At 34.2% G+C, this 13768-nt stretch overlaps 1 protein-coding gene across 11 annotated transcripts in view; it reads right to left on the reverse strand.

The window, feature by feature from the left end:
- arhgef9b (Cdc42 guanine nucleotide exchange factor (GEF) 9b) overlaps positions 1-13385 on the reverse strand; it is a 78395-nt gene extending 65010 nt beyond the window's left edge. For 4 of the 11 annotated variants that reach the window (XR_009649380.1, XR_009649381.1, XM_060885110.1 and 1 more), the window contains exons 1-4: positions 13213-13380; positions 6367-7900; positions 5243-5378; positions 4511-4608 (exon numbers count right to left, since the gene is read on the reverse strand). Coding sequence is in view for 8 of the 11 variants with exons in the window: in XM_060885110.1 (XP_060741093.1) it covers positions 4511-4608; positions 5243-5378; positions 6367-7839 (1707 nt within the window). In the remaining 3 variants the exon portion in view is untranslated. Of the gene's footprint in view, positions 1-4510; positions 4609-5242; positions 5379-6366; positions 7901-13212 lie in introns of all 11 variants that reach the window. The other 7 variants (XR_009649379.1, XM_060885111.1, XM_060885104.1 and 4 more) reach the window with 6 other exon arrangements.
- Between the last annotated feature and the right edge of the window lie 383 nt (positions 13386-13768).

The raw sequence follows: 13768 nt of genomic DNA on the forward strand, positions 1-13768 counted from the left end.
TCAGAATCTTTGCCTTACAAGTCAGCACAAAATTGGGTTTTTGGACTGTTGGGGGTGCTAGAGGGCTTTTTTTTTTAAAAATGGCTGTTTTTAGTGATTTTTCCGTTATAGCGCCTTGAAGTGGCCAATCGCCATGGTTTTTGAAACGTGACCTCAGTTTGACCTCTTTCACATGTGTCCCAAGTTTGGTGTTGATAGCTCATTTAATTCTTGAGTTATTGACATTTTAGTAAAACTGGCTTCTCACAGTCCAAACTTTTTGGGGTCCCTTAAGGACCCTGAATCAAAATTTCGACTTTTTTTTGAAAATTATTGTCTTTGAGACTCCAGAGAATATTACTGCACTGGATTGGTCTTGATCAGGCGAAAAACCTAGGACTAGTTAGCAAAAGTAGGTTTCGGATAAAATGCGCGATAGCGAAAAAATTTAATGGCGGAAATGAAATTGGAGATATACGTTTTTTAAGTCATGAGTCAAGGATTCCAATGATATAAAGCACTTGAGATTTGGACATAGGGGTTTTAGGGGTTTAGGGGTTAATGGGACAAACACGTTTTGGGGCGCTGAAGCGCCCCAAATTGTCCGATTCCGCTGAGATTTTGGCCCTGAGTAACTGTGACCAGTACTACCATCTGACCAAGTTTGAGCTCTCTAGGCCTTACGGTTTGGGCTGCACGACCGTTTCTAGGGCGGAAAAATAATAATAATAATAATAATAATAATAAAAATCCTAACAAAAACAATAGGTTTCCAGCGCTTCGCGCTTGAACCCTAATAATAATAGAAAAATCAGAACGAATACAGTAGGGTTCCAGCGCTTCACGCTTGAACCCTAATAATAATAATAATAATAATAATAATAATAATAATAAAATCCTAACGAAAACAATAGGTTTCCAGCGCTTTGCGCTTGAACCCTAATAAAAATCCTAACGAAAACAATAGGTTTCCAGCGCTTCGCGCTTGAACCCTAATAATAAAAATCCTAACAAAAACAATAGGTTTCCAGCGCTTCACACTTGAACCCTAATAATAATAATAATAATAATAATAATAATAAAAATCCTAATGAAAACAATAGGTTTCCAGCGCTTCGCGCTTGAACCCTAATAATAAAAAAAATCAGAACGGATACAATAGGTTTCCAGCGCTTCGCGCTTGAACCCTAATAATTGCAGCTAGAAAAGAAATAACTATTAAATCATAAAATCTTGGAAAATGCTGTGCTTAAAGTTGTTCATGCCCCATGAATCTTGCAGAATATGGAATATATCATCATATGATATATGTAACCCAATCTTGGTCAAACACACTACTGGTATTGAAACAAGGAACATAAACTGCTACTCAATTTGTCTGGCATTCAAGATTGTGCTTAGAAAAGGACATGCTACAATCAGAGAGCTTGCAGGGAAAATTTGTTGATGCTCAAGCAATTCATTCACCATGCCATCTGTTCAGATAATCTTCTCAGAGCCTGTTAGACTATCTCTCTAACAATTTTACCACTCTCATTCAACACGTAAAATGTCCACTAACACACGCACCCAAAACACACACTCACACCCCACACAGACACATGCACACACACAAACACACACACAAATTGGGCATTGCATTTCATTAGGCCTCCAGAAAAGAAAAAAAAGTCAAACATTTGTAAATATTTCACACTTTTGATATGCCTTCGCCTAGCAGAGGGCAAAATATGATCTACCGAAATGATGCTACACAAACACACACACACACACACACACACACACACACACACACACACACACACACACACAAACACACACGCATATTGGGCAATATGATCTACTGAAATGATGCCACACACACACACACACACAATTTTCAATTTTCGTGTTTTTATATTCAAATCATATTTGTTTCCTATCTCTTATTTATGAATTTAGTTGCATCAGTCAGCTTTGGCCTGAGATATGCTGAGTAATATTTGACATTTATCAGTCAGTGGTTATCCAAAATAATATTTAATAATTTCTGCTTATTTTACGCAAAACATGGCAAAATTTCATAAGGGTTATCATTCATAAATTAAGTATAATAAAACAAAACATAAGGAGGTAAACAAAGTTTTATTCACATGAAATTATGGCATGTTTTTGAGTGTGTGTGTGTGTGTGTGTGTGTGTGTAGCCTGTTGTTGGTTGATCAGATGACATCAGGCGGGCAAAATGCATATTACAAGTGTAAAATAGATATTACACACAGAATGGTGCTAATTGTAGAATTTTTGATTTATAAGCATTCAAGTCAATTTGGCCTGTAAAAAAACAGGTTTTATTATTTGCTGACATTAAAAATGGTCAAAATGGTTTCAAAACAATCTCCTGCCCTTGAAATATACCAGCCTGTAATCGTGCATCAACTTTTGTGCCTCTATAGTGAAAATAATTCAAAATTTCTGTTTTTTTTTTTAATAAAAAATGAAGCATTTTTGTATATAAATAAGGTTTATTATACCAAATATATATATATTTTTTTGCAAAATATATGTTAATATGTTGGAAACAAGTTAGACTAAAAAGGTAAAAAAAAAAAAAAAAAAAAAGGCTATCATATATAGTTCATTTTTAATAAGCAGTCAAAACAGACAAGGTCAAGTTGACTCAGCGCTCCTAATTTGTATAGGAGGACAACACAAGGGTTAACAATGATCAAATTAAAGGCCTGCATTATGACTTTACTCATGCTGGAAAATAAATAAATATTTTTAATATTTTAATGTAATATTTTTCATATTTTTTAATATTGACATTTTAATTTTTTTTTGTTTTCTTTTAATTCTTCATTTTTTTATTTAATGTTTAATATTTTTCATTTCTCTAAAATAAAACAAAAATGCACAGAATAGCATGCCTTATAATGAGGAGATCATGCATTGAAGAGAGCAAATGAGAGCAAATTTGCTCTCTTTGTTAGAGATATAGTATTGCTGTAACCTCACACACCATATTGTTTTAGCATAAAATGAGAATAAATTTGTAATTAAAAATTGGGTAAAACAATGGCTAAAAAGTGTAAGTGGTATGGATAACTGTAAATGTTGCCATATATTTCTTTGATCCTAATAAAAAAGTATAAAATTTACTTGAGGGGGCACGGTGGCTTAGTGGTTAGCACGTTCGCCTCACACCTCCAGGGTCGGGGTTCGATTCCCGCCTCCACCTTGTGTTTGCATGTTCTCCCTGTGCCTCGGGGGTTTCCTCCGGGTACTCCGGTTTCCTCCCCCAGTCCAAAGACATGCATGGTAGGTTGATTGGCATCTCTGGAAAATTGTCCCTAGTGTGTGATTGCCTGAGTGAATGAGTGTGTGTGTGTGCCCTGCGATGGGTTGGCACTCCGTCCAGGGTGTATCCTGCCTTGATGCCCGATGACGCCTGAGATAGGCACAGGCTCCCCGTGACCCAAGGTAGTTCGGATAAGCGGTAGAAGATGAATGAATGAATGAATGAAAATTTACTTGAATTGGCATAGGTGATAAACAATAATTATGCACAAAAATATGTGCAAAGTATTGAGAAAAACATGTAAATTAGATTTTGTATTTTTAAATTATAAACTATTCCAGCATGAACACTAATTATTGTAATATAGTGTAATATAGTGTAATATAATATAGATTCTGCAATACAGTAATCCAAGATTAAAAGACTCCAAGATTATCAGTCTAAATACTTCTACTTTCGGCTTTTCCCGTTTGGGGTCGCCAAAGCAAATCATCTGTTTCCAGCTAATACTATCCTTGGCATCCTCTACTCTTGCACCGATTAACATGTCCCCTTTCAACACATCCATATAACTGCTCTTTGGCTTTCTTCTTTACCTCTCATCTGGAAGCTCCATCTTCAATATCCTTCTACCAATATAACCACACTTCGTCCTCTACACATGGCTAAACCATCTCAATCAATGACCTTGTCCCCAAAACATCCAAACTGAGCTGTCCCTCTGGTTAGGAATCATTAGGAACCATTAGGAATCAGCACACCAGTGCTGATTCCTAATTCTGTCCATCCTTGTCACTCCTAAAGTGAACCTCGAAAGTAAAGTAAAAAACGCCAGGGGGATTTCCATGCTTGATAACATATAAGCTAGCCGCACAATGCTAACGATGTGAAGTATCTCCAAAATACCAAGCCATTTGTTTTCTCTGTCTTGCCATTTTGTGTATGACCATTGTCAATTTGGATTATTTCTGGCTGTGGCATTATTTTTAAAGCTGTGTTTGTCCTGCATATGGATTCCACCAACACTTATGGGATAAGCAATTACTCTGACCTTTGGTTCAGTTTAAACCAAGCAATCAAAAAACAAAAGTCATCTGAGAAATTGATGACAATTATTTACTGCTTATTTAAAGACACAGAATTGAAGTAATTTAAATGAGTTAATATATGATTCACTAAACATTTTCAGTTTAGAAAGCTAAACAGTGAAATAGAGGATTAAAAGTATAAATGCCTAGGATGCATTACTCACCACATGCACTTGCAGAGGTCCAGAACCAGGTCTGATCATTTTTTTTCGATTTTTGTTTCCATTGCTGCTGAGGACAGTGGCTGACTCAACAGACTCAGCTGCAGAATAGATAAATACTTTAATTCAGTATTAATTGTGACTTTCATTACTAAAGGTAATTCATTACTATACAATGTAGTACAGTTTGAAAAGCATTTATATAATCCAAGCATTTTTAAGCTAAGGGCCTTGTAGTTATAATGACAGCAGTGACTTAATCACAGCTCCAAAGCAATTCTATTGGTCTTCTAAATGCTGTACATGTGAATAAATAAGCAATTTAAAGATGGCAGTATAATCTATATGCAAAAATGCAGATATCCATGGAATTTATCTGTTCTTAATACAGTCGCTTTATGCATGAATTTACACATTCTCAGGAGCATGAGCAGGATCCGAATGTTTTTTAAAATGATTAAATTCATGAATACCAAATTTGTACCAAATCATTCAAACAATTTACAAACAAATATCTTCATATCTATCTTGACAATTGCTGCCCAATGAGCAGGTACAGTATAAAAGAAAACCTGACTCGAGTTTGGTGCCATTAGATGCTGTGTAGTACATCTTCAGCATGTAGCTGATGTAGTTTATTTGCAATGTTTTAAAATAAATAGTCTACATCATAACATATTGTGTATGTGCCCTGACACATCTGTTGCACAGCTGTTATCAGGTGAAACACTGTACCTGATTTGTCTAGCAGCAAGCTGACTACCGTCGATCCAGAGATGGTATTTTGTGGAAGAGGAAGTGAATGGCACCTCTTCAGGACCAATTTAAAAGGAGGATCTTGAGGTGACATGCCAGGAGGGCGAGAAAGGGCCTGAAATTTACTAGATGCTATTAGATGCAAATTAGAATGACCACCTAGTGTCATAATATCAAGCAATTCTGCACTAAAAACTCAGCCCAATGAATACTTTAATGGTGTGTGGCAGGTTCTCACATATTTAGGCTAACTGAATCAAACCCTGATATCTTAAGGCATTTGACACAGTCTGGTTAGGCAAGTATGAACCAGAACAGCCAGTCTGATGCTGCCTGTGAGAGAAGTACTGTAGCTTTATTAAACCTACATATGATGCACACCTGATCCTACACAATGGCTGTGTATGTAGATATGCTATGTTTGATAGGTGGAACATTTTGCTTTTATTTATTTCAGTGCTCCTCTAATCCGGAGATTACAAACAACTCCATATTAATGGGAAACTGAGGATATTAGCCTCCTTTATGATGGCAAACTGAGAACTTTGCCTGCTCACATAGTCTGAACCAGTTCCAATGCATTTTTCTAAATCATTCTTATTGGTTTACAGTTTTTGAAGCTTCATATACTGTACTTCCCTCACTCACACAGCAGCCACCTGTTGAGACCTAGTTGCAGGTATATTATGAGAGAGAAAAATTGAGTGATTCAATTGTGTGATTCAGACTTCAACTGCCTGTTGAGAACTGGCATGCAAGCATTTTTGATTTATAAGCAGCTGTTAAAAATATTTCCTTTATCTACTTAATGGTTAAATGGTTATCTAAAATTCTCTATGTGATGTCCAATATATACAACAAAATATTCCCTTCGTAAAAAATAAATCTAAATTTTATGAAGTTTACTAAATGTTATGAAGTTTTGTGCAATTTTAAACTTAGCAGTCAAGGGGTGAAAAGCACACTGTTATGATATAATGAATGATTATTGGTGGAGATTATTTTTTGTAGATCTTGCAAACTTTTAACATAGACAACAGTAAAACAAAGCAATCAGAGTCTAAAAACGTAATAGAAAATAAACATTCCACAGTATGTCTTACCTTAAATATTTCATCTGGGCAGTCTGGAATGATATCACTGCAAATGCCCCTTTTTTCACCATTTGTGTGTCCTTTAGGTTTATCTGAAATGCCAGAAAACTCAGATTCACTTTGTACCTGTAGGTCAACCTGAAGCTCAAGCTCAGACAGAGAACTTCCTTCTGGACTGTCAGTTCTTAGGTGGTTCTCAATGGTGGCCAGAGAAGTATGAGTGGAGGTGTGTTGTGATCCTGTCCCATCAGATAATCCATTAGTGCTTGATAAGTCTGGCCAAGCTTTCCAGGATTTCGACATTGTATGTGGGGACCTGTTTGAAACATCAGCAGGTGAGATCATCTCACATATGTCGTGGCTAAAGTCAGGCTTAATGAAAGCATTAGGTTCTCTTTTGAGTTCATTAAAATTAGTATGGATAAATTCTTTAATCTGCTTTGGTCTTGCTGAACCAGTATTGGAACATTCACATTCAGGAGGTGATAAGGGCCTGGATGAGTTCCTCCATTTTCGAGCAGTCTCAGCCATGCTGTTAAAGAACCTAAACAGTCCCCTAAAGTGGCTGCTTTTGACATCTGGGCCTGTCTGTTTAGGTATAGGCATGGAGTCTTTAATACAATCTATGTCAACACATCCATAGTCTGAGTCAATGGTTTTGTCCAGTGTATGCATGGAGTCAAAGCTCTTCTCCAACAAAGTTGAACTTCCCTTTCCTATAAATGAAAATCTTTTCAAGTAATTCCAAACATCACCTCCTTTTGACCGTCTGCCTCCTAGAGGCACCTTGGGGCTCTCTTTCACATAGTGTTCTTCACAGACTGTCACAAATGAGTTGTTGCAGTTTGAGTGAGCTTTCTTTGAGCATGTGTGAGTCTTCTGTTGCTTACTTGTGTCCAAAGGTAACTGGAAATCATGGTCAATTGTAGTAGCAAAGTCTATATCCACAAAAGAACAATCAAAATCTGTAGTGTAACCTGCATATGAGTGCCTCTTGCCTTTATTCCTGAGTATATTCCTTTGAGAGCATAAAAAAACAGGAGAGTTCTTGCTGTGCTCATTTGTCTCTGGTTTAAGTACACTGTGGTACTTTGCACTGGAAAGCTTGCCAGATTTGCCTCTGAAGACAAAAGGGGGCTTCAAATTCTTGAAACCTTTTACTTTGTCAGCAAATGACTGCTTGGATTCAGATGTTTCCCCTGGAAGTATCATGGATTGAGGTCGTCTCTCATAATCAGAAGCAATTCTTCGATGGTTGAGAATCCTCCAGATTCTTGTAGTTTTGGATGCCTGATTAATTTCCTGTTTCTCATTTATTGTATCCTCAGTGGAAACCAGATCCAAAGACTCTTCATGATCCTTGGATTTGCGGATTTGTACAATCCCTGTTTCACTCTCCATATCCAGAGACACACTGAAGACTTTGTTGACATACCCATTGGAAACATTACAATCAGAGACAGAGCTTTCTGTGATATCCATCCTCTTACAGTGCAAGTTATGTCAGCTTTTGAATGTAAGAGATGCCATCTTTGTGGGCCACCTGATAGATAGATAGATAGATAGATAGATAGATAGATAGATAGATAGATAGATAGATAGATAGATAGATAGATAGAAATCATATAAACTATATGCATAGATTTTTGGTACTGGTTCTGCATTTTAAGACTCATTTGTATTTTCATACAAATATATTTTCAATACAAAAACACTCAATATAAAAATATACTGTGTCAGAATTAATTGGTATCAAAAGCAGTGTTGTAATGTAACGGAGTACAAATACTTCGTTACTGTACTTAAGTAGAAATTTCACGTATCTGTACTTTACTTTATTGTTTTACTTTTATTATTTACTGTATATTTACTTTATTTACGTTATTTAAATTTGTCAACTTTCACTTTTACTCCGCTACATTTCCTAAATAAAATGTATACTTTTACTCCATTATATTTCCACTAAGCATCTTCGTTACTCGTTACTACAAACTAAAATCAGAAGAAATGTGTGCGACTGCAATAAGGGAGGTTTGGCGAATCACTGTTCCTAGATTGCATTATGCACGTCCGCACGCTCTACGGAGAAGCACAGGCACGCGCAGCGTGCACGCGCAGTCATAGCCGGAGGCATTTATCTATAACGTTAATCGGCTGAAAGCTGCAAATACGGCCACCAAAAGCAGTGAAATTTCACTATTCTTATTACCAGAGTTGATAGCACAAACAAAATATTAATGCAAAAAATCCATTCAATACTAAATAAAAATAACATTTATTGATTTGGTCTTTGTCTTGTGAATATTTTTTTTTATTAATGACTGCATTAATTGGACACACTGTTTGTAGAGAATGCATTCACATACATGAACTGATTTGATTCAAGACTGGCATCATTACATCATGCATAAAATTTTGGTGTCCACTTTTGCCATTTAATCATACCATAACTTTTGGCTTACTATGTAGTCATACTGTATAACATATAATATAAAACTCTTCTTGTTTTAACTTCTCACTGAGGGCTAAAACCCCTAAAGATGAAATCCTAGAACCGCCCCTGCTCTTATGCCTACCGAAAATCACTGAAATTTTACTTTTTACTTTTACTTCAAATACTTAAGTACATTAAATATCAGAAAATTACTTTTGATACTTAAGTACAGTATATATCAGATACTTTAAGACTTTTACTTGAGTAATATTCTAAAAGGTAACTTTCACTTCTACCAAAGTCTTTTTCTAGTACGATACTTGTACAGTACTTTTACTTAAGTATTGCTTTCTAATACTTTATACAACACTGATCAAAAGTGATAAATTTAATGGCTAAAATATATGTGGTCTTAACTTTCTTAGCATCTAACTGAATCACAGGTAAAATCTGACAATTTATTAGTGGGTGGCCAGAGACAGAGATTTTAGTGTGTAATGATATTGTTTACATCAGAATAATAGAAGAGCGTGAGTAATTTTATGATTTACACACAGAGTTTGTATAATGTTATCTTGCTCACTAGCAAACTAGTTTGCTATTTTATTATTCACACAGAGCTTGTAGCTTAATGTTAGCTTGCTTCTTAGCAAATGTATATAATGAGAAAAAAAAGAAGTAAAACATGATGGAATGAGTTTGAGTAAAATGTTAAAAATGCAGTGAATTTTGAAAAAATACCTTTTGAATTTTTTTTGTAAACATTATTTTGGTGAGAATCTTTTTTCTTTGAACATGTCAACAAAAAACACAAATGTACAGAGATTTACACATTACATTATACATGTACATTTAGAAATTCAAGTTTGCAAAACCTGTTGTATGTTTTGTTCTCTTGAATTGAGAGACTTTGTTTAAAAAATTATCTGATGTGTAACAAAAATTTAAAGTAAAAATCAATTTATTAATTTAAGGTTAGTATAACAAAATGTTTGATTTTAAATTAGGTAAATATAAATTACTTATAAACAAAAATGTATTAGACTAACAAATCAATTATTTAAACAATACAACATTTTAGTAAAGTTGTTACTAAACTTTATTAAGTTAATCAAACTAAGTTGGATTATATACAAAACTTACAATAATATATTAATTTTATACAAATTTTTTATAAAAAGCTTCAAGTAAATGATATGAATCCATTTTCTAATGTAATGTGTTAATGTACAGTTATAATTCTCAACTGTTAAGAAGGCCTGGTGAGTTGTAGATCAAGTTATATCTGATCAAATTTACTTCATTTAACTATTTATCTGACAAGACAATTGACAACACTCATTTTTCATTGTGTGACACCAGCCAGCCTTCATTATAGCCACAAAAAACTGACAGAGAAGTTGCAAATTTTCTGTGATTTAAAAGTGACCATCTTCTGCCCTCTCAGGTTTAAGTGCCATATAGGGCATGGTCTTTGAATAAGATGCAATTCTCAGATGAATTTGCATTAAATTATCACAAAATATTGAGGACAATGTTTGCCTAAAGCACAACATAACACTGCTCTTAGGGCAGGGGAACAAAGCTGTTCATGCATTTATGGATCATTCCTTAGATTCGAAAATATTTGAGTACCCCAATTTTTAGTGTACTGCAATAATATTTGAGCATACTGTATGTTGGTGAATCACAACTTTAAAAAGTCTAGAGAGCTTAAATATTGCAGAATCCCAGGAATGACACATAAAAAAGCTTTGTGATATATATTGTAAATTAAAATTAACACTGTATTGTCCTATAGACACTCATTGTCTTCAGAAAATGTAATGCAAATTTGTTAGATAACAGCATTTTACTCAAAGATCATAAACAATATAACACTTACTTAAACATGAGATGATGAGAGCAGATCCGTTTTAAATGTTGAAACAGTCTCAAAATACTTTTAGGACTATTTTTTGATGCCATATTTATTCAAAAATATTCTAAAACACAAACTTTTATGCACATTGTATATACAGTTCTCAACAGAATTCAAGTGTTTGCACAAGTGTATAGCAATGCTACTGCTATTGCTACAACAGCTAAAGTAGCTGACTACAATGAATGTTGGCTAATGAGAATTAGTTCTTAACTTACCATGATCCTGTTATTAATACCTATACCTAAATACACTTTTAGTAGTTTTAAGTAATTAATTTATAAATTTAATTAAATTGAAACATTGAAACAAGATCAAAACTAGCCAAGGCAGACTATAAAGGCTTGTTATCAACAAGTTTGAAACAATGAGCATATACTTTGATATGTACAATGGCAAATGAATGTTGAAATTTCCAAACGAATCCAGGGGTAAACTCAAAAGGCAGCAAAAACCCATGAGAGAAACAAACCAGACTTTTGGAGGGCCACATTTCTTTTGAGGTCTTGGCCGATTTATTTTGATTTTCCCATGATGTTAAGCTAAGAGTCAAAGAGTTTGAAGGTAGACCTTAAAATACATCTAAAGGTACACCTAAAAGCTTTTTCTGCAATTTTTCTAGCTTTTTTAAGGTACAGTTAACTGGATGCAAACTTCTGACTCACTGATGTGTGCTGTGATAAAATTGCAAAGAAAAATAATTTAGTTACATATCATGCACAAAGTAACCCGAAACAACTTGCCAAAACTATAGTTTGTTAATATGAAAAAGTGAGTTTTAATTACTTCAATCTTTGTAGATTCTTTTAGCATTGCACAACTTGATATTTGTAATTATTGCCTGATTCAGGTAACCCACAGATTTTTATGTATTTTCAGGTTGGGCACTGGCTAGCTCATTCAAATATATGAATCTTCTTTTGGTTAAACCTACAGTAAGCCTAGTTTGTTGACATGCATGTATGATTTGCATCATTATGATGACAGGAGAAATTCCCATTCAACTTCAGTTTTTCATGATTCATTAAAAATGCCCCAATTCTGGTAAAGAAAAAGCAACATAATGCTGCCATCACCTGTGCCATTGTATGAGTGTTTTTTTTTTCACCAGATGTAACATTTATTTTTTTGGCAAAGGTTTTCCATCTAGCCACCCTACGCCCATACACGTGAAAAATATGAGATATAATTGTTGTCACATGCACATGTAATCAGTTAGCAAATAATTATTACTTGACAGACATCCATGCAGCTCTTTTAATGTTGCTGTAGATCTCTTGGTAGCCTCCCTAGTAGGTTCTTGTACTTTTATACATTTAGGAATGACATCCTGTTCTTATTGTTGTCACTGTGGTACTCCATAATTTTTAACAAGTGAGATAAAGTGCATCATTTTTAAAGTATTCATGGACCAAAAAATCCTACAGAAACAGCTGATCTTTATTTTGGCTTAATCTGAAAAATTTAATTAATGGCAACTTCATGATTTTATGATAATTACTTTTATACATGAAATACTGAACACAGCCACATCACCAGTTACAAAAGTTTATTTTTTCCCCTAAATATTTGATTTTTTCTTCCATTAAATATTTATATTTTGTAATTTTTCATTGTGGGTGGAAAAAGTTCTGACGTGCTTAATCTCAGAAATTCAGGAAATCTTTTTTCATCTTCCAGGATTTTGGTATTGCTGAGCTCCCAATACATTCCAATCTTTTTAAGAATGAGCTAAATATTGTTTTTTTTTTCTTCAGGCTCCTTTACTTGCATACAACCAACTCTATGGAACAAATAATGAGTTCCCGGGAACAGCTATCAAATGCAAAATCAACACTTGGAATCAACACTAGGCCTTTTAACTCCTTTAACTGTAATTAAATAATAAGGACAACACCTTAACACACAACTGCTTATCAGTCAACTGTCCAGTTACGTTTGAGCCTTTGCTGTGCCTTTTGAGTATTACGAAAAAAATAAATTAAATAAAAAATAGCATCATGAAGTAACACTTGTGATTTAAGGACTGAAAAAGATGCTAGCATGACAATGTAAAAACTATGTCAAACCACTTGAATTAAAGGTAAAGATCTACTCAATCACATCTTAACTATTTCGTTTGGAAACCATTCTGCTAGCGTACAGTAGCAAAAAGGATAAAATTATGTCACTGTTATATTGCACATTCACCTGCTCTTTCTAGTAAGCAAAATTACAAATACTGTCGGATATTTTCTAAAACAGTTTATTTATTGGTGAAAATGTCTTTCTCAAGTCCTTATACTTTTAAAACAAAATCTACCGCTTTTATAACGGCCCGTGCGCATATTGTAGGCTACGTTCAGCACTAAGTGTGCCACAGGTTGTTGCCGTTTAATATTTTACAAAAGACATTACACCTATTGTTATAATGCGCCCTTTTGCCTACAGAATAATTAAACATTTTTGATTAGTAAAGCCTCTTAATATTAGAAAGCAAAGGAAAATATTAAATGTTTACCTCAGATAAGTCTTCCCATTGGGATGTCAGATTTGTGAAGTCAGTCCTACATGCGAATTAAGAGTATCGAGATGATAAACTTTTCCAGTAGCACATATATTGTGTTTATTTATATCTAGCGCCAACTATACAAGCTCCCCTTGAGGACGTGGTACTTAAAATGTCCGCTTTCCCGAACAGTCAGCAGTATAATTGTTGCACTCTCGCCCTTAAGACAATGAATGAAACCCGACACTGAGAAACGAGATAAGCGCAGACGCAGACATACGCACACAGATTTATTCTGAAATCCGTTAGTTTCTTCTATATACTTTATATATATATATACTTTATATATATATATATATATAAAGTATATATATATATATATATATATATATATATATATATATAAAAGTTAGGAAAAAGTAAAAGTAAGGAAAAGAGTTTGCAAAAAGTACAAAAAACTGTTACTGGTTAATATATATGAAAAAAAAACATTTGGTGATTGTGCAAATGGCTAGCAAACATCTCTATTATAGGAAACACCCTAGAAACATTAAAACACTTTATAAAA

This window comes from Tachysurus vachellii, chromosome 13 (assembly GCF_030014155.1).
Source record: "Tachysurus vachellii isolate PV-2020 chromosome 13, HZAU_Pvac_v1, whole genome shotgun sequence".
In the NCBI taxonomy this organism is placed as follows: Eukaryota; Metazoa; Chordata; class Actinopteri; order Siluriformes; family Bagridae; genus Tachysurus; species Tachysurus vachellii.